The following is a 20918-nucleotide window of genomic DNA, read 5'->3' as shown; positions in this document are numbered from 1 at the left end:
TGAGAATTTTCCAGAATTGCTAAATACATCAGTCTTCAACTTCAGGAAAAAAGAGCGAATTTTGAAAGGAGCAATAAAACGAAACACATTAGAACACACTAATAATACTGAATCTTGTAAAACGTCAAAGACAAAGAACTAATGAAAGCAACCAGGGAGGAAGAAACATTACCACAAAGGAATGAAAATTAGACTTCAGTCAGACTTCTCAACACCAAGAAAATGTAAGGAAAGTAGTATTTTCAAAGTTTCAAATTTTCAAAGAGAAAAGATAAGTGAGTTAGAACTCTGCTCATTCTAGGGGCGCCTGGGTGGCTCAGTGGGTTAAGCCTCTGCCTTCGGCTCAGGTCATGATCTCAGGGTCCTGGGATCGAGTCCCACATCGGGCTCTCTGCTCGGCTCTCTGCTCGGTGGGGAGTCGGCTTCTCCTTCTCTCTCTGCCTGCCTCTCTGCCCACCTCTCTGCCTACTTGTGATCTCTCTCTCTGTCAAATAAATAAATAAAATCTTTAAAAAAAAAAATAGAATTCTGCTCATTCTAAAATGAGGATGAAGTAAACATTTTCAGGGAGACTTGAATGTGTTCAGCAGCTAGGTATTTTTTTTTTAATTCGTTTTTAAAAATTATTTATTTTTAAAAATTTAATTAACATAATGTATTATTGGTTTAGAGGTACAGATCTATGATTCCTCAGTTTTTCTTTTTTTTTTAAAGATATTATTTATTTATCTGACAGACAGAGAGCACAAGCAGGCAGAGAGGCAGGCAGAGAGAGGGAGAGGAGGAAGCAGGCTCCCTGCAGAGCAGAGAGCCCGATGCGGGACTCGATCCCAGGACCCTGAGATCATGACCTGAGCCGAAGGCAGTGGCCCAACCCACTGAGCCACCCAGGCGCCCGTCCTCAGTTTTTCTTTTTAAGATTTTATTTATTTGACACAGAGAGAGAGATCACAAGCAGGCAGAGAGGCAGGCAGGGGAAGGGGGGTGAAGCAGGCTCCTGGCTGAGCAGAGAGCCCGATGCGGGGCTCGATCTCAGGACCCTGAGACCATGACCTGCGCCACCCAGGCACCCCTGATTCCTCAGTTTTATGTAATAGCTGGTGCTTATTATATCATGTGCCCCCCTTAATGTCCGTCACCCAGTTACCCCATCCCTCCACCACTCACCCCTCCAGCCACCCTCAGTTTGTTTCCTGTGCTTATGAGTCCCTTACGGTTTGTCTCCCTCTCTGATTTCATCTTGTTTCGTTTTTTCCTCTCTTCCTCTGTGATCCTCTGTTTCGTTTCGTTTCTTTTTTTTTAAAGATTTTATTTATTTATTTATTTGGGAGAGAGACAGTGAGAGAGAGCATGAGAGGTGAGAAGGTCCGAGGGAGAAGCAGACTCCCCGTGGAGCTGGGAGCCTGATGCAGGACTCGATCCCGGGACTCCGGGACCGTGACCTGAGCCGAAGGCAGTTGCTTACCAACTGAGCCACCCAGGCGCCCCTCTGTTTCATTTCTTAAATTCCACATATCAGTGGGATTGTATGATAATTGTCTTTCTCTGACTGACTTATTTCACTTAGCATAATCCCCTCTAGTTCCATCCATGTCATTGCAAATGGCAAGATTTTAAGTTTTTTGATGGCTGAGTAGTGTTTCACTGTGTGTATATACCACGTCGTCTTTACGCATTCACCTGTCAGTGGACGTCTGGCCTCTTTCCGTAGTTGGACTGTGTGGACATTGCTGGCAGTTAGGTATTCTGCTGAACTCATACAGGGTATGTATCAAGAGAAAAGAATTTGCATCCACTATGATGGGCAGGACAAAAAGAAATTTGTGGGTAAATCCAAGGCAGCATTCGCTGTAAATAACACACTAATAATGACTAATTTGAGGGACACTCGGGTGATTCAGTAGGGTAAGTGTCCCACTCTGTTTTGGCTCAGATCATGGTCCCAGGGTTGTGAGGTCGAGCTCTGCGTCAGGCGCCACACTCAGCTCAGAGTCTGCTTGAGCTGCTCTCCCTCTGCTCCTCCCTCACGCGCTCGTGCATGTGTGCGCTCTCTCACTCTCAAATAAATAAAATACTTTTTTAAATGACTAATTTGAGGGGTGCCTGGGTAGCTCAGTTGTTGGGTGTCTGCCTTCAGCTCAGGTCGTGATCACAAGGTTCTGGGAATGAGCTCCGTGTCAGGCTCCTGCTCAGCGGGGAGCCTGCTTCTCCTCTTCCCACTTCCCCTGCTTGTGTTCCCTCTCTCTTTGTCAAATAAATTTTTAAAAATATTTTTAAAAAAATAAAAATGACTGATAGAAGCTAAAAAACAAAATGGGGCTGAAATAAAATGGAGAAGATAAATAAAAACTACTTAAGGCACTCCAGTCATAAGAAGGCATAAATGGACCAAAAAAGCAGCACAGAACAAGCAAGACAGTAGAATGAAGATGGTAGAAATAAACTAAATATATGAGTAATCATGATAATAAATGTATAAACTATACTAGCCAGCTAAAGAAACATTATCAGGTTGCATGGAAAAATTCAGGTAAATACAATGAAAGAGGCAAAGAATTTTTTTAAAAGGGGGCACAAATTAAGAATGGAAAAAGATGTTCCAAGTAAATATAATCAGAAAGTTGATGTCTACATATTAATAACAGACAAAATAAACTTTGAGGCCATAATTAGAGGAACTTATAAAATACAAATAAATTTAAAAGAAGAAGATGATTAGGGGCGTCTGGATGATTCAGTCAGGTCAGTGGCTGGCTCTTGAGCTCACCTCATACCTTTATCTCAGGGTCAGAAGTCAAGCCCCACATTGGACTCTACTGAGTATGGAATCTACTTAGAAAAAAAGAATAAAAATTTTTTCAAAAGATTTTATTTATTTATTTGACAGAGATCACAAGCAGGCAGAGAGGCAGGCAGAGAGAGGAAGGGAAGCAGGCTCCCCGCTGAGCAGAGAGCCCGATGCGGGACTCGATCCCAGGACCCCGAGATCATGACCTGAGCTGAAGGCAGCGGCTTAACCCACTGAGCCACCCAGGCGCCCCCCTCACCCTTGTTTTTAAAGGATATTATTCTGGGTATGGTATTTTAGGTTGTCAGGTTTGTTTCTTCCACTTTTTGTCTTTTCTTTTGCCTTGTTTCCTATAAGAAATCTGTAATTATCCTTATTTTTACATAATCTATCTTCCCCTTGCCCTGCCCTGCTACTTTTTAAGTTTTTGTAGCAGTTCTAAGCAATTTAATTATGTCCCTTGGGATATAGTTTTCATGTTCCTTGTGCTTGGGGTTTATTGAGATTCTTGAATTTGTAGGTTTATAATTTTCATTGTTTATTCTTTTTTGGTCATTATTTATTCATATGTTTTTTCTGTCCACTCCTATAACTCTTTGAGCGACTCCAGTTTTCTGGATATTAGGCTGCTTAAAGTTGTTCCCCAGCTTTAGGGTGCCTGGGTAGCTCAGTCAGTTAGGCATTAGCCTTTGGCTCAGGTCATAGTTCCAGGGTCCTGGGATGTCTGCTCCTTCCCCCTGCCTATGCACACATGCACTCTCTCTCTCTCAAATAAATTAATAAAATCTTTTTAAAAAAAGTCTTCCAGTCCCCTCATGGTCTTCTTATTTATTCTTTCTGACTGTTTTGAGGTAATTTTTATTACTACATCTCCTGGTTCGTTAATCTGTTTTTTTCCTGTAATCACTAATCTGCTTTTAAAATCAGTGTATTTTAACTTCTTTACTGAGATCTTTTTTTACGTACCACACAATTCACCTATTGAGTGTACAGTGTAGTGGTTTCAGTGTATTCACAGAGTTGTACAAGTGTCCCCACACTCTAAGATTAGAACAATTTCATCACCCCAAAAAAGAAACCTCTGGGGCACCTGGGTGGTTCAGGTGGTTGAGCATCTGCCTTCGGCTCAGGTCATGATCTCTGGGTCCTGAGACTGAGCCCTGCGTTGGGCTCTCTGCTCAGCAGGAGCCTGCTTCCCCCTCTCCTTTCGCCCTTATCCCCCTGCCACTGCCCCCCCCACGCATGCTTGCTCTCTCCCTCTCAAATGAATAAATTAAAAAATCTTTTAAAAAAGCAAGGAAGGAAGAAACCTCTGACCTGTCAGCAGACATGATGCATTGTGGCCCTCTCTTCAGCTGTGGGCAGCCACTGGTCCACTTCTATTTCCACTGACTTGACTATTCTGGACTTTTCATATAAATGGAATCATACAATAGATGGCCATTCGTGACTGACTTCCATCACTTAGGTAATGTTCCTAAGGTTCATCTATGTCGTAATTCTTATCAGTGCTTCATTCTTTTTTGTGACCATATAGTACTCCGTTTTACAGGTTCACGACATTTTGTTGATTCATCAGTTGACGGACGTTTGGGTTGTTTGCACTTTGCCACTGTAGGAACAAAGCTGCGGTGAACATTGGTGTACAGATTTCTGTGTGCAAGTAGTGTTTCCGTTCTCTCGGGTGTATGCCTAGCAGAGGAACTGTGGGTCGTATGATAACTCTGTGTTTGACTTTGTGAGGAACCGCCGAGCTTTTTTCCAAAACTGATTGTACCATTTTCCGTTCCCAGCAGCAGTGTGTGAAGATTCCCGTTTCCCTGCAGGCTCCTCAACACTTCCTGTGTTGTTTGTGACTGGTGTCTCTCTGCAGTGATCCCCTCCGTGGTACTCTGTCCTTGCATAGACCTCCTCTCCGTCTCCTCTGCTCCCGAGCCGGCCTGGCTCTGCCTCAGTTCCACCTGTGCACACCGTGTCTTAGCAGCTCTCCTAAGACCGTAAAGGAGGGCAGTTGGCGAGCTTACCTTGTTTGTGTCCTGTTCCTGCGGGGTCACTGCCTTTGTTGTCCGATGTCCAGTGTCTTGAAAACCTGTCTCATGTGTTTTTGTCTGGGCCGTTGTTATTTCAGGTAGGAGGGTAAATCCGGCCCTGTTAACACCAACTTGGCAGCATTAAACATCAACAAATTGATACTTAATGTTGAACTGGAGAATGGATTACTAAATCGTATATTTTTGCAATGGAGTTCTACACAGCAGTTAAAACAAATGAAGTAGGACTTCATACATTTACTTGGATAAATTTTAAAAAATTTAAAAATGGGGGCACCTGGGTGGCTCAGTGGGTTAAAGCCTCTGCTTTCGGCTCAGGTCATGATCCCAGGGTCCTGGGATGGAGCCCCACATCAGGCTCTCTGCTCAGCAGGGAGCCTCCTTCCCCCTCTGGTCCCACCCCCTCTCTGCCTGCCTTTCTGCCTATTTGTGATCTCTGTCTGTCAAATAAATAAATAAAATCTTAAAAAAAAACAACTTCAAAAATGAACATTGAAAGGCAAATGGAAAAGGACATGTACAAGAGCCTACTTTCTAAACTATAATTTATAAAAGTACACAAACTATACCATCCATTATTTAAAGATACTTATGCAGTAATCTTGTAACAGTATTCATGGAAATGATAACAAACTCATCAGAATAATGCCTTTCTCTGGGGAGAGGAGGAGGTGGAGAATGGATTGAGGGTGTAGTTATCCAGGGTGCTTTGAATGTATCTCTAAGTGTTTAATTTCACTAAAAGTAAGTTAGGAAGCCACATATGTAACAAATGACCAGGGCCTAACTATGTGAAGAACTCTAAGAACTAAATAGTTAAAACAATCCAGTTAGAACATGGCCAGAAAACATGAATAGAGGGGTTTTCACAAAAGAGGATTTACAGATGGCAAATAAACACATAGAAGGATATGCATCATCACTAGCCATTAAGGAAATACAAATGAAAACTATGGTAAAATATCACTACACATCTCTCAGAATGGGTTAAATAAGAAACAATGACACCACCAAATGCCAGTGAGGATGTGAAGAAACTGGACTTGTCAAACATTGCTTATGGGATTATATAATGGGCCGGCCATGCCAGGAAACAGATGGGTGGTTTCTTATAAAGCTAAACATTAATTTTCTATATTACTCAGCAGTAATAACACTCTTATGCATTTATCCCAAAGAAATGAAAACTTGTGTTTCTGTAGAAACTTGTATGTGAATGTTCATAGCAGCTTTGTCCTGGCAAAACAAAAACAAAAACAAAAACAAAAAACACCGCAAAACTAGAAACAACTCCGATGTCCTTCAGCAGGGCAATAAGTAGGGTACATTCTGACCGTGGGCTACTAGTTGTCAGTAAGAAGGAATGGACTGTTGGTACATGCAAAAATGAGGACGAATCTCAAGGGAATTCTACTAAAAGCCATTTTTTTAAAAAGCCAACCCCAGGGGCGCCTGAGTGGCTCAGTCAGTTAAGGGTCTCAATCTTGGTTTCAGCTCAGGTCATGATCTGTGGGTCCTGGGCTGGAACTGCACATCCGGTTCCACACTCAGTGTGGGGTCCGCTTGGGATTCTCTCTCCCTCGCCTTCTGCCCCTCCTGCTTCGGTTCTCTCTCCCGTGTGTACATGCTCTCTCAAATCTTTAAAAATAAAAAAAAAAAATTTTTAAAGCCAGCCCCAATAAATGTTTTTTTTTTTAATATTTTTTATTTATTTATTTGACAGAGAGAGATCACAAATAGGCAGAGAGAGAGAGAGGAGGAAGCAGGCTCCCCGCTGAGCACGGAGCCCGATGCGGGACTCGATCCCAGGACCCCGAGATCATGACCTGAGCCGAAGGCACCGGCCCAACCCAATGAGCCACCCAGGCGCCCCAATAAAAGTTGTTTTTAAAAGTAATCTATACATCTTCCCCCATTTTACTTGGATATGTGTGTCCTTACTTAGTTCCGTACAATGTCACCGCGTTCGTAAGTGCCTGGATCCTCCATAGTCAAGACAGAGAACAGTTCCATCACCTCAGACCCACCCTGTCACTGCCCCCTGCCAACTACGTGCCAACCTGGTGATCACCGATCTGTTTTCCATATCTAAAGGGTTATTTATTTTTATTTTTTTTAAGATTGATTGATTTATTTTGAGAGAGCGGGAGAGAACACACGTGTGCCCAGGTTGGGAGGAGGTCAGAGGGAGAGAAACTTAAGCAAACTCCATGCTGAGCTCCGAGCCAGACTCGGAGCTCAATCTCACCACCCTTAGATCATGACCGAGTCAAAATTAAGAGTCATCCTGCGCTTAACCAACTGAGCCACCCAGACGCCTCAGGGGTTTGCCTTTTTTTTTTTTTAAGATTTTATGTATTTATTTGGCAGAGACAGCGAGAGAGGGAACACAAACGGGGGGAGTGGGAGAGGGAGAAGCAGGCTTCCCACCAAGCAGAGCTCGGTCCCAGGACCTCAGGATCCTACCTGAGCCGAAGGCAGATGCTTAACCTACTGAGTCCCCCAGACATCGCAGATCTATAGATTATATCAACGTTGATATCCTGGTCATGGTGTTGGGGGAGACTAGGTAAAGGGTACATGGAATCTTTCCTGCAAGATTTCTTGAAACTTCCTGTGACTCCGCAATTACCTCAGAAAGTTAAATTAAGGGGCTCCTGGTTGGCTCAGTGGGTTGGAGCCTCTGCCTTTGGCTCAGGTCATGATCTCAGGGTCCTGGGATCAAGCCCCACGTCAGGCTCTCTGCTCGGCAGGGAGACTGCTTCCTCCTCTCTCTGCCTGCTTCTCTGCCTACTTGTGATCTCCACCGGTCAAATAAATAAATAAAATCATTTTAAAAAAAAAAGTTAAATTAAAAAATAAAATAGAGGTGAAACGAAGAGAACTTGTAGTTTCTTCATGTGTACAGTGAAATTCTCCCTAACTCCGCGTTGTGTCCATTTGGAAGATGGGTCAGAGAGAGAAATCAGAAAAAATAGTGGAAACAATAAGAATTGAAAGTATTTTTTGATAACTTACAAATATTCATTTAAAAGTCTTTGGATTTGGGGAATCCAAATCCTGGAATATGACTTTTGATCCTTGAGGTTGTGAGTTTGAGCCCTATGTTGGGCGTATAGGTTGCTTAAGAAAAAAAAAAAAAAAATTAAAGTCTTGGGGCGCCTGGGTGGCTCAGTGGGTTAAAGCCTCTGCCTTTGGCTCGGGTCGTGATCTCAGGGTCCTGGGATCGAGTCCCGCATCGGGCTCTCTGCTCAGCAGGGAGCCTGCTTCCCCTCTCTCTCTGCCTGCCTCTCTGCCTGCTTGTGATCTCTGTCTGTCAAATAAATAAATAAAATCTTTTTTTTTTAAATTAAATTCTTTAGATTTTAAAGTTTTTTTTATAAGATATATTTATTTTAGAGAGTGAGAAAGCATGTGTGAGCAGGGGGAGCGATAAAGGGAGGGAGACAAGCAGACGACCTGAGCTGAAATCAAGAGTTGGAGACTTAACTGACTGGGCCCCTAGGTGCCCCGAAAAGTCTTAAGATTTTTGAAAAGTAATTTATAAGAAGGGTATATATATTTTGTATGTTTATATGAATATATATCTTACACAGACATGTATATTATATATATAATATGTGTTAAGTACTTAAAAAACAAAAAAGAAGCTCCACACCCAACATGCAGCTTGAATCCACGGCCTTGAAATCAAGAGCTGCGTGCTCCTCCAACTGAACCAGCCAGGCATTCCGAAACAGCTTATTTTTTATGTGTTAAATAACTAATCTTCGACAAAGCAGGAGAGATTGTCCAATGGAAAAAAGACAGTCTCTTCAACAAATGGTGTTGGGAAGACTGGAAAGCCACATGCAGAAGAATGAAACTGGACCACTTTCTTCCACCACATACAAAAATAAATTCAAAGTGGATGAAAGAGCTAAATGTAAGACAGGAAACCATCAAAATCCTAGAGGAGAAAGCAGATGGCAACCTCTTTGACCTCGGCCACAGCAACTTCTTGCTAGACACATCTCCAGAGGCAAGGGAAACAAAAGCGAAAATGAACTACTGGGCCTTCATCAAGAGGAAAAGCTCCTGCATAGCAAAGGAAACAGTCAACACAACTAAAACACAGCCGACAGACTAGGAGAAGGTATTTGCAAATGACCTGTCAGGCAAAGGGCTGGTATCCAAGATCTACAGAGAGCTAATCAAACTCAACACGCAAAACACAAAAAATCCGATCAAGAAATGGGCAGGAGACATGAACAGACAGCTTTTCAAAGAAGACATCCAAAGGGCCAACAGACACATGAAAAGATGTTCAGCATCACTCAGCATCAGGGAAATACAAGTCAAAACCACGATGAGGGGGCACCTGAAGGGCTCAGTGGGTTAAGCCTCTGCTTTCAGCTCAGGTCATGATCTCGGGGTCCTGGGATCGAGCCCCACATCGGGCTTTCTGCTCAGCCGGGAGCCTGGTTCCCTGCTCTCTCTCTCTCTGCCTGCCTCTCTGCCTACTCGTGATCTCTGTCTGTCAAATAAATAAAATCTTTTAAAAAAAAAAAAAAAGAAAAAGAAAAAAACCACGATGAGACCCCACCTCACACCATTCAGAACGGCTAAAACAAGTCAGGAAACGACAGATGCTGACGAGGATGCAGACAAAGGGGAACGAACCCTCCTACGGTGTTGGTGGGAATGCAAGCTGGTGCAGCCACTCAGAAAACAGCATGGAAGTTCCTCCAAAAATTGAAAATAGAGCCACCCTACGGCCCAACAATCGCACTACTAGGGACTTAACCCACAGGATACAAATGTAGTGACCCAAAGAGGCACGTGCACCCCAGTGTTTACAGCAGCAGCATCCACAGTAGCCAGACTGTGGCCCAGATGCCCCATCGACAGATGAACGGTAAAAGCACATGTGGCGTATGTATGCGAGGGAATGCTACGCGGCCGTCGGAAAGAAGAAAATCTCGCCATTGCAGGGCACCTGGGTGGCTCAGTCATTAAGTGTCGCCTTTGGCTCAGGATTTGCAGTGATGTGGATGGAACTAGAGTACATCACGCTGAGCGAAGTAAGTCAGAGAAAGACAAAGACCATAGGGTTTCACTCGTGTATGGGATGTAAGAAATCAAACAGATGAACATGGGGAAGGGAAGGGAAAATAAAGTAAGATAAAAACAGAGAGGGAGTCAAACCATAAGAAACTCAGCTACAGGGGATAAATAAACGGAGGGCTGCTAGAGGGAAGGGTTGGGGATGGCTTGGGTGGGGGCTGGGCGTTAAGGAGGCACTTGGGACGAGCTCTGGGTGTGGTGGGTAGTGATGGATCACTCACTTCTACTCCTGACACCAATATTCACTATATGTTAGCTAGAATTTTAAAAAAAATTTTAAAAGGGGGGGCGCCTGGGTGGCTCAGTGGGTTAATCCTCTGCCTTCGGCTCAGGTCATGATCTCAGGGTCCTGGGATCGAGCCCCGCATCCGGCTCTCTGCTCGGCAGGGGGCCTGCTTCCTCCTCTCTGCCTGTGTCTCTGCCTGCTCGTGATCTCTGTCGAATAAATAAATAATCTTTTAAAAAAATTTTTTTTTAAATTTTTTTAAAGGAATACTGCTTTGCTTTTATATAACTATAGGCTTAAATTTCATCATTTTTCAAAATTGGTGGGGAGGTTTTTTGTTCTGATTTGTTTTGTTTTGTTTTGTTTTGTTTTGTTTTTGAGTACGCTCAACACCCAGCATGGGGCTCAGACTTAAAATGCCGAGGTCGAGGGACGCCTGGGTGGCTCAGTTGGTTAAGCAGCTGCCTTCGGCTCAGGTCATGATCCCAGCGTCCTGGGATCGAGTCCCACATCGGGCTCCTTGCTCGGCGGGGAGCCTGCTCCTCCCTCTGCCTCTGCCTGCCTCTCTGTCTGCCTGTGCTCGCTCTCTCCCTCTCTCTCTCTGACAAATAAATAAAATCTTAAAAAAAAAAAAAACGCCGAGGTCGAGAGTCCCATGCTCTACTGACCAGGCCAGCCAGGTGCCCTGAAAACTGGGGCTTTGTAACTTAACTGACAAAAGTTTTCTGTTCGTTCTCTGATGTGGTTAGTTGGGAAAGCAAATGCGGGAGGAGCGTTGTGCGTCGGCCGGCGAACAGCGGTATGAAAGCTGGACAATCGTGAGGCTGGAGCTGGGACCACCTGACCATTCTTCCTGCTCACAGGGGCAGCAGCAGATCGAAGCTGGGCGTTTTTCGCCTGTAATTGTTAGACATCAGCGTTGGGACTCTCCTTTAGTTTGCTGAGAGGTCCTGTTTTCCTGGTTTTTCCTCCAGCTCTCAGTCCGTTTCTTAGTTTCCTCCAGCCCTTAAATGTAGGTGCTGCCCAGGGATCTATGCTGGACCCTCTTTTCTTGTGACTCTGTCTTTTTTTCTGGGCACCGTTGCTCAGTGCTTATCCATTACTTCCATTACCTCCTCTGCCCGTACGAGTACCTGTCTCCAGCCCTGGCCTGAGCACCCGCTCTTCAGTTTGCGTGCTGCGTGCCCCGATCATTGGCTGCGTCCACCTCCGTGTCACATCGGCACTTCTGACAGTTTTCCATGAAGTTGTTTTCAGTTTAGGTAAGGGATAACCTGGCTCCAACTGGCTACACATTAAGGGAGTTTATGGGCCTGTGTAACTGGAATCCACGCTAGCTCTGGGGCAGTTTGAGGTGTGGCCCAGCTCCAGGATTCTCTCCCATGTCCGTGTGGCTGGTGCAGTGTCTCCTCTGTCCACAGGTGACCTGCCTTCCTCATGGTCTCAAGACGGCTGCCAGCAGCAGCACACCAGGACTGCGTATTTTCACATTCATACTCAGAGGAAGAGAATGTAGGACTGGGTAGGACCTGGTGGCTGAGACTTAAGTCAGGAAGTGTCAGGGATGATTCCCAGGCTTCTGGCTTTTGTCTGTGGATGCATTCAGCCCTCTTCATTGAAGTATAAGAAAAGCTGTAAGAACGCAGAGAAGATGGGTTCGTGTGAACACCCAAGTTCTTATTTCAGTGACATGCACATCTTCTCCTGTCAGAATGAACTTGTTGGTAGGGACCTAGGGGCTCCCGGGTGGCTCAGTCATTGGGTGTCTGCCTTCAATTCAGGTCATGATCCCGGGATCCTGGGATCAAGCCCCAGTCAGGCTCCCTGCTCAGTGGGAGGCCTGCTTCTCCCAATCCCTCTGCCTCTGTTTGTGTTCCCTCTCTCGCTGTCGTTCTGTCAAATAAATAAATAAAATCTTAAAAAGAAAAAGAGACCGTGACCTAATCTTTTTTCCCCTTTATTCCTGCCAGCTAACCATGAGCTGGACGCATAGTATTCTTGGTGTTTGGGGCGGGGGGAGGGGGGTGTGTGCCTTCACAAATACCCAGCACCGCTTCCCACGGTTCTCCAGGTTCTCCAGCTCCGGCCCGTCAATCTGTGTAACACACACTTGAAGTGTGTTACTCCTGCATAGCAATCCCAGATTTACTGTCTAACGCTTTATAGCCTAGAGATACTGGAGTGAACATTTTCCCAACTGCGAAGTTAGGGATAATACCACCTACATGAGAAGTGCCTAGCAGTGTGTTTGGCTTTTAGAGATTAGTGATTATCATTAGCAGCCCATAAGAAACAAAAAAAGGCTGGTTAGGCATTAAAAGGCAAAATACAGGGCACCTGGGTGGCTCAGTCCATTAAGCATCTGCCTTCGGCTCAGGTCATGATCCCAGGGGAGGGCCACCCCCCCACATCAGGCTCCCTGCTCAGCTCTCCCTCCCCCAGCGTATGCTCTCTAACGTACATGTGTTCGCTTGCTCACTCTCAAATAAATAATCTTTAAAAGGCAAAATTAACATTTATCTTAGAGAATTTTTTGAAAATTTTATTTTAAGGGGGCTCCACACCAAATGTGGGGCTTGAACTCACAACCTTGAGATTGATTAAGTAGCGCAAGCTCTACTGACTGAGTCAGCCTGGCTCCCCTATTTTGCAGAATTTTTGTTTTGTTTTTTTAGAGAGGAATTTTTATGTGATAAAGTTACATTGAATGTTCTTTTTTCTTTAAGGTTTTATTTATTTATTTGACAGAGAGCACACAAGTAGGCAGAGCAGCAGGCAGAGGGAGAGGGGGAAGCAGGACCCCTGCTGACCAGAGAGCCTGATGCGGGGATGCGGGGCTGGATCCCAGGACTCTGGGATCATGACCTGAGCTGAAGGCAGAGGTTTAACCCACTGAGCCACCCAGGCGCCCCTCAGTGACTCTTTTTTTTAATGTAGATACACAGAGTTGTGCGGCTGTTGCCACAACCCAGTTTTAGAATATTTCTATCACCCAAAAAGACCTCTTGTGCCACTTTTTTTCCTTTTTTCTTTCTTTCACCTTTTCTTTTGTTTTTTTGTTTTCTTGGTTTTTTTGTTTTTTTAGAGAGAGAGAGAATCTTAAACAGGCTTCTCACCCAGCACAGAGCCCAGTGCAGGGGTTCAGTCTCATGACCCGAGCCCAAATCAAGAGTTGGACGTGTAAAATGACTGAGCCACCCAGGCGCCCCCTCTCGTTACTTTTTTTTTTTTAAGATTTTATTTATTTATTTATTTATTTGACAGAGAGATAGAAAGTACAAGTTTGCAGAGCAGGAGGGAGAGGGAGAAACAGACTCCCTGCTGAGCAGAGAGCCCGATGCGGGGCTCCCAGGACCCCGAGGTTATGACCCGAGCGAAAAGCATAGGCTTAACCCACTGAGCCACCCAGGCGACCCTCTCATGACATTTTTAATTTATCTCAGTTACATTGGATTTTTTTCTTATTGTGGCAAAATATAACAATTTCTCTTTTTAAACCTTTTTTTCCTTTTTTTCCCCAAAATTTATCAGTTTAACCATTTTTAACTGTACAGTTTCAGTGGACTTACGTATATTCACAGTGTTGTGAAACTATCACCACTGTCCATCTTAAGGACTATTTTTTGTTTTTTAAGATGTTACTTATTTATTTGAAAGAGCATGAACAGGAGCGGAGGGAAAAGCAGCCTCCCTGCTGAGCAGGGAGCCAGATGTAGCGTTCGACCCCAGGGTCCCTGGGATCACGACCTGAGCCAAAGGCAGGCGCTTCACTGAGCCCAGGAACTTTCTCTTCACCGCAGAGATTCTGTTCCAGTTAGATACCAGCTCCTCACTGTCCCGTCGCCACTTGCAGTCGCAGGCAGCCACTGATGGACTTTCTATCTTGGCTAATTGGCCTCTTCTAGGTACCTCGTGTTAGTGGAAATACTTGTTCTTCTGCATGTGACTTACCTCACTTTGCATATTTTCAAGATTCATCCATGTTTTATCGGATTTCGTGGCAGAATGGCTAGATCAGTAAAGAATGGGCAAGGAGGGGCGCCTGGGTGGCTCAGTGGGTTAAGCCTCTGCTTTCGGCTCAGGTCACGGTCTCGGGGTCCTGGGATCGAGTCCCACATCGGGCTCTCTGCTCAGCGGGGAGTCTGCTTCCTCCTCTCTCTCCGCCTGCCTCTCTGCCTACTTGTGATCTCTGTCTGTCAAATAAATAAATAAAATCTTAAAAAAAAAATACAACTATAAAACTCTTAGAAGAAAAAAGAATGGTCAAGGAAAGTTTGATCAGCATTTTCAAGGCATCTCTTGGGAAAGATTACTTACCTTAGACATTCAAATATCTGTTTCTGGTTTCTCCCAACTTCTAGTGTATCTGTGTACTTTGCTGGAATGTAATATGGGGGGGCGGGTCTTTGAGCAGTGTTCAGCTGTTTGTAGAACCATCTGAGAAGCCGGGATGATAATGGGGTCCCAGAATCCATTCAGTCTAGGTTATCGATGTTTTGTTCCTTTGTTACTTATTTCCAGTGCTTATGAATTTGCCTCAAAACTTGGAACTCTGCGCCATATTACTTTGCATTTGTGTATCTTCCTTTGTACTTTTCTGGAGTATTTTTTGCATCTAGGTGTATGATCAGTTGAGTAACAGACTTTCCTCACCTACAGCTTCCCATGGGATTCTCAGTGGTCCTCTCAATATGAGATGTTTTGTTTTGTTTTTTTAAAGATTTTATTATTTATTTGAGAAGGAGGGAGGGAGAGGGAGAAGCAGACTCTCTGCTGAGCAGAGAACCTGATTGAGACTCGATCCCAGGATCCTGGGATCATGACTGAGCCAAAGGCAGAGGCTTGAACCCACTTTTCGACCCAGGTGCCCCTCAGTATGAGGTGTTGGTCACCTTCCCTGGAACACTGGGGAGTTACTGGGGAGTTGGAGTTGAACTTTGGATGTTCTGTGAAGCATTCAGCGTTCCAGTTTCCACCTTGTGGGCATTTTTCAGAAGTAAACCACTTCAGAAATAACATATATCACAATTACCAGGTCCTTAGGGGGACCTGTAGCTAAAGACTCTGTGTTCTGTCGTCTGTCTCTGTCTGAAGCTGTTGAAATGAAACGAGGACACAGAGAAGCCGGCAGCTCATGTGCCGCCGGTGGTGACAGACGACAGCCTGGGCTCGTCGGGAGGCGGCCGTACGGCCCAGCAGCTCCCTCCGGGGTCTTTACCCAAGAGAACTGAAAACCTGTTCACGTAAAAACGTGTGCACGAAAATTCATAGCAGCATTGTTCATAACAGCAAAAAGTAGGGGAAAGAACAAATGTCCATCAGTTGATAAATGGATAAACAAAATACACGAACACAAATGGAATATTATTTGGACGTGGAAAGACAGACGCACGACACAGGCTGCAGACATGATGCACATGGACAGAAACTAGTCGTAGAAGAAGCGCAAATGGTTCCCGTTACGTGACAAGTCCAGGGGTGCCCGAGTGGCTCAGTCAGTTAAGCGTCCGGTTCTCGATTCCCGCTCAGGTCAGGATTTCTCAGGGCCATGAGATCAAGCCCTGTGTCTCACTGTGCGCTGGCATGGAATCTGCTTAAGATTCTCACCCCATCTTGTGCACACTTGCTCTGTCTCTCTCTCTCTCTCTCTCCCTCTTTCTGGAAAAAGAGAAAAAGTCCAAATTAACAAATGTAGAGTCAGAAAGTAAATTGGTTGAGGACAGAGATGGGGGCAGAGGGACTGCTTATGGGTTTCTTTAGGGGGTAGATGATAAAAATGTTCTAGTATTGATTGTGGTGATGGTTCCACAGCTCTGTGAATATAGTAAAAACCACTGAAATGTGCACTTCATTTTTTTTAACATTTATTTATTTGAGAGAGCACCCATACATGAGACGAACCCGGAAGCAGATTTCCCGCTGAGCGTGGAGCCTGACACGGGGCTCCATTCAGAACCCTGAGCTCAGACCTGGGCCAAAATCAAAAGCCAACCGCTTCGTCAGCAGAGGCACCCAGCATCCCCAAGTGTGCGCTTTCGATAGGTCGATTCAGGTGACCTGGGTGGCTCCGCTGGTTAAGCAGCTGCCTTCTGCGGAGTGCGTGATCCTGGAGTTCCGGATCGTGGAGTCCCGCGCGGGCAGCCCTGCTTCTCCCTCCCCTCTGCCTCTGCTCCTCCCTACCACCTCCCCAGTTGTGCTCACTCTCTCTCAAATTAATAGATAAAATCTTTTTTTAAAAAAAGATAACAACGGGGCGCCTGGGTGGCTCAGTGGGTTAAGATCAAGTCTCCTGCTCCAACAAATGAGCCAGCCAGGCGCCCCCTAAAGCCACGTGTCTTAAGATACTGAATCTGTATCTGCATAGACTTGCTGCGTCCAGCAACTGGGGCTCCCCAGGAAGTGTGCTTTGTTTACTGCGTCTCTCGTCCTTCATAAGACAGGCCAGCTAAAGATACGCCTGGGTGACTGAACGAACTTCTCCGTTCCTAAGAGTCTTTTCCAGGAAAAGGATTTGGTTTGATAGTTAAAACCAGCATATCTAGGACACCTGGGTAGCCCAGTCGATTAAGCATTTGCTTTGGCTCAGGTCATGATCCCAGGTCCTGGGATGGAATCGCACGTCAGGCTTCCCTGTTCAGTGGCGAATCTGCTTCTCCCTCTCCCTCCGCCCCTCCCCCTGCTTGTGCTTGCTCACTCTCTGAAAAATAAATAAAATCTTTAAAAAAAACAAAGCAAAACCAACGCATCTGACTTTGAGCATACGGACACAGAAAGCCCATCACGAAAGAATGTTTATTCTGGGAGAGGCAGGGTTTTAATGGACCGACCGTTGAGTGTAGTGCTGACATAGTAAGGACTTGGAGGACTAGAAAGTAGTTGAGGTTTACTTTTCACTGCTGAAGTTGAGTGGAGAAATCTCCTAAATTTAGTTATAGGTGTTCTGGGAAGATAGAAGGTAGAAGGTTAGTTCAGTGACCTTTGAACTTCCTTCCGTGTATCTGATTCTTTTTTTTTTTGGACCTTTTTTTTTTTTTTTTAAGATTGTATTTATTTGAGAAAGAGACGTAGTGACAGAGATAGGGAGAGCGTGCACACGCAGGAGGGGGAGGGAGAGACAGGCCCCCCGAGCAGGGAGCCTGACGTGGGCCTCGATCCCGGGACCCCAGGATCGTGACCTGAGCCGAAGGCAGGCGCGCCTCTTTTTCCTGAAGAAGCTCTGCACTTCATGTGGGGCTGAGCTCAGGGCCCGGAGACCTGGTCGCGCGCCCAGCAGCTGCGCCAGCGGTGCCCCAGGCTGCTGCCCAGCGCCCCGCCACCCCTCGCTCCTTGCAGACTGCCGAAGAGGCCGTGTGCTCATCTCGCTTGTTTTCCTTTCCGTAGGATGGACAGAATGACGGAAGATGCGCTTCGCCTCAACCTGCTGAAGCGGAGCTTGGACCCGGCGGACGAGAGGGACGACGTCCTGGCTAAGCGGCTCAAAATGGAGGGGCACGAGGCCATGGAGCGCCTGAAGATGCTGGCGCTGCTGAAGCGGAAGGACCTGGCCAATCTGGAGGTGCCGCACGAGTTGCCCAGCAAGCAGGACGGCGGTGGCGTCAAGGGCTACGAAGAGAAGCTCAATGGGAACCTCAGGCCTCACGGAGACGGCAGGCCGGCAGGAAGGCCGGGCAAAGAGAACATCAGCGACGAGCCGGTGGATATGAGCGCGAGGCGGAGGTACGGCGGCCTCCTGCGGGGCACCTCCTCCAGGCTGCGCCGTGCGGCCGGGATGCGCTCCAGTGAGAGGAGGTGCTTCTTGGAAGAAGACAGGCCGGTGCCGTTGGGCCTGACCAGGAATCCCTGTCACTTCCCAGCGGAGCTCGGTGCCTCCTGTCTCTGCTTAGCGCACGGAGAGTCCGCAGTCAGCACCCTTAGGAGAAAGGTCATTTCGGGTGAACGAGGCACCGCAGAGCTGGCAGGGAGGGGCTGCGGGCTCCGCTCCCATCGCAGGCCGTTCTGGCCGGGCCGCAGGCCTTCCTTCAGGTCGCCCCGACAGGCTTCGAATGCGCCGGGCCGGAGTCCCCGCCTCCGTTACATCCGAAGGCCGGGGCCCAGCTTCTCTTGTGCGAACAAGAAAGTGGTCTTCACCTGCTGAGTCTCTGCCTTCTTGCTTAGTGTGTGCCACTCTTCGGCCTCCACGTACACGTGAACATGCGTATGGTGTGCACATACACGTGTGTGTACTCTCACACGTACACGGTTTCACAGGACTTTTTTCTGGTGTCTGTCAGGGCTGAGTACTTGAAACAGTGGGACAGCTTCCGGGACAGTGAGTCACAGTGTAGACAACCTTAGCTTTAGGAACATCGTTTATTAGTAGTTCACATGTAGCCGATAGGGCGTGAGAATGATTCTGTAGTGTCCGCTTCCCTTCAGCTGAATTTGTCTTGCGACTGAAGGAGAATGAAAGGAACAGTCAGAACCTTTTTTTTTTTTTCTTTTTAAGATTTTATTTATTTTTTTAACAGAGAGAGATCACAAGTAGGCAGAGAGGCAGGCAGAGAGGGGGAAGCAGGCTCCCTGCCGAGCAGAGAACCCAATGCGGGGCTCGATCCTGGGACCCTGAGATCATGCTCTGAGCTGAAGGCAAAGGCTTAATTCACTGAGCCACCAAAAACCCCCGGTTAGAGCCTTACCTGGGATTCTTTCTCTAGCTTTTAATGTTTACTTACTGTTAATGTCCCAAGTTTTTTGTTTTTTTTTTTAAAGATTTTATTAGAGAGCACAAGCAGGGTGAGGGGCAGAAAGAAGCAGACTCCCTGCTGAGCAAGGACCTTGATTCAGGGCTCCATCCCAGGACCCTGAAATCATGACCTGAGCCAAAGGCAGCTGCTTCACCTACTGAGCCACCCAGGTGCCTGCTACACAATTATTTTTTTAAAACACACCCCATGATGGAACATTATTATTGGTAATAGCATTTAAAATCCTGGGCGCCTGGGTGGCTCAGTGGGTTAAGCCGCTGCCTTCGGCTCGGGTCCTGATCTCAGGGTCCTGGGATCGAGCCCCCGCATCGGGCTCTCTGCTCAGCAGGGAGCCTTCTTCCCTCTCTCTCTGCCTGCCTCTCTGCCTACTTGTGATCTCTGTCTGTCAAATAAACAAATAAAATCTTTAAAAAAATAAAAAAAATAAAATCCTTAGGAAACTTTAAATAAATTCCCTGTTGGTCATAAATGAGAAAAGTCCTTGGGTAGCTTGGAAGCTATATGTAGTGTCAGCAGAATATTATGAAAATAGATTAATGCTGAGATTCTTGAGAAAAAAAGAAAGCTGATGAATGTGATCAGGCCCCTGAGCAGCCCACGTGCCCGTAACCGCCTTCGCCGTGTGGAGCAGGTATTGACCCTACTTGACGAGGGAGGAGAGAGGACATGTTGGGCGGATTCCTCAGATCCCAAGTTGGCCCCGAAAATGCATTTTTCACAGAAACATTGTTACACATTTTTTTTTTTTTTTAAAGATTTTATTTATTTATTTGACAGAGAGAGATCACAAGCAGGCAGAGAGGCAGGCAGAGAGAGAGGAGGAAGCAGGCTCCCTGCTGAGCAGAGAGCCCGATGCGGGCCTCGATCCCAGGACCCTGAGATCATGACCTGAGCCGAAGGCAGCGGCTTAACCCACTGAGCCACCCAGGCGCCCACATTGTTACACATTTTGATGAGATCTCAGTACTAGTATTATTGGTATCGTATTAAATAAATTTTTAAAGTTCTGCTTTGAAAAGTCAGACTGCCCTGAGAACCCTACTATTGCATTTAATTTTATTTTAGCGGAATGAACTTTTGAAACTCGATCCTCTGGAAACTGGGAACTGTTTTTAATGGTCTCCAGGAAAAGAGGGTTGATAAAAACTGTGTAGATCCCTATTCTGCATGGAAGGTAGGCCCCACTGGCCCCTGCCACACTTCTCCCCTTTCACAGACCCACTGACAGTTATTTCCACTTAGCCGCTAGCTTTCTATTAGAAGAAATTGTTCAGCAGGGAGCACAGCAGTGTCTTTGATCTGGATGAAAGAAGACAATTTAAAAGTAGCCCTGATGTCCATGATAGCCACATCATAATTGCCTAAATCTTTTTCTTTATCGGCCATCAGTTGGGCAAGTTACAACGTATATGAAACAAGGTGTGTGTGAAACCAGTGCTTGCTTATATTTTGGAGAAACATGGCCGTTTTCGTTCTGTTGTTTTTACAACTGGAGTAAAGATTAGAAGTTACAAAGCTTTGGGGGCACCTGGGTGGCTCAGTGGGTTAAGCCTCTGCCTTCTCTAAGGTCATGATCTCGGGGTCCTCGGATCGGCGTCCTGGCATCCGGCCCCACATTGGGCTCTCTGCCCAGCAGGGAGCCTGCTTCCCCACCTCTCTCTCTCTGCCTGCCTCTCTGCCTGCTTGTGATCTCTGTCAAATAAATAAATAAAACTGATTTTAAAATACTAATCAAGTTTAAAAAAAAACTGTAAAATACAAAACAAAACTGTCTATTAAGAAAAAAAAAGTTGTTACATAGCTCCTAAGGGAATCTGGCAGTCTGGGTCATAAGTGAGGTCAGCAACAAAACAGACTTTTCGTGATCTCCCTCCGACAGGTAAAGTTTCATACTTAAGAACACCAAATAATGTAAATCATATATATATTTGGGGAGGTAGCAAAATATTTTCTTTCCGCGGAAAGCTTAATTAATGAGACCAGAATCTGAAGTCAGATGTATG

General features: G+C 45.9%; 1 protein-coding gene across 3 annotated transcripts in view; it reads left to right on the top strand.

Annotated features, from left to right (window-relative positions):
* Positions 1-20918, top strand: part of GATAD2B (GATA zinc finger domain containing 2B) — an 86904-nt gene that overhangs the window by 52106 nt on the left and 13880 nt on the right. For all 3 annotated transcript variants that reach the window (XM_044266388.1, XM_044266387.1, XM_044266386.1), the window contains exon 2: positions 17552-17887. In XM_044266388.1, coding sequence (XP_044122323.1) covers positions 17553-17887 — 335 coding nt within the window. In that variant the 5' untranslated portion in view covers position 17552. The remainder of the gene's footprint in view (positions 1-17551; positions 17888-20918) is intronic.

This window comes from Neovison vison, chromosome 10, assembly GCF_020171115.1.
Source record: "Neovison vison isolate M4711 chromosome 10, ASM_NN_V1, whole genome shotgun sequence".
Classification (NCBI taxonomy): domain Eukaryota; kingdom Metazoa; phylum Chordata; class Mammalia; order Carnivora; family Mustelidae; genus Neogale; species Neogale vison.
Note: the sequence above shows the minus strand (reverse complement) of the source record. Positions and strands in the feature narration are given on the sequence as shown.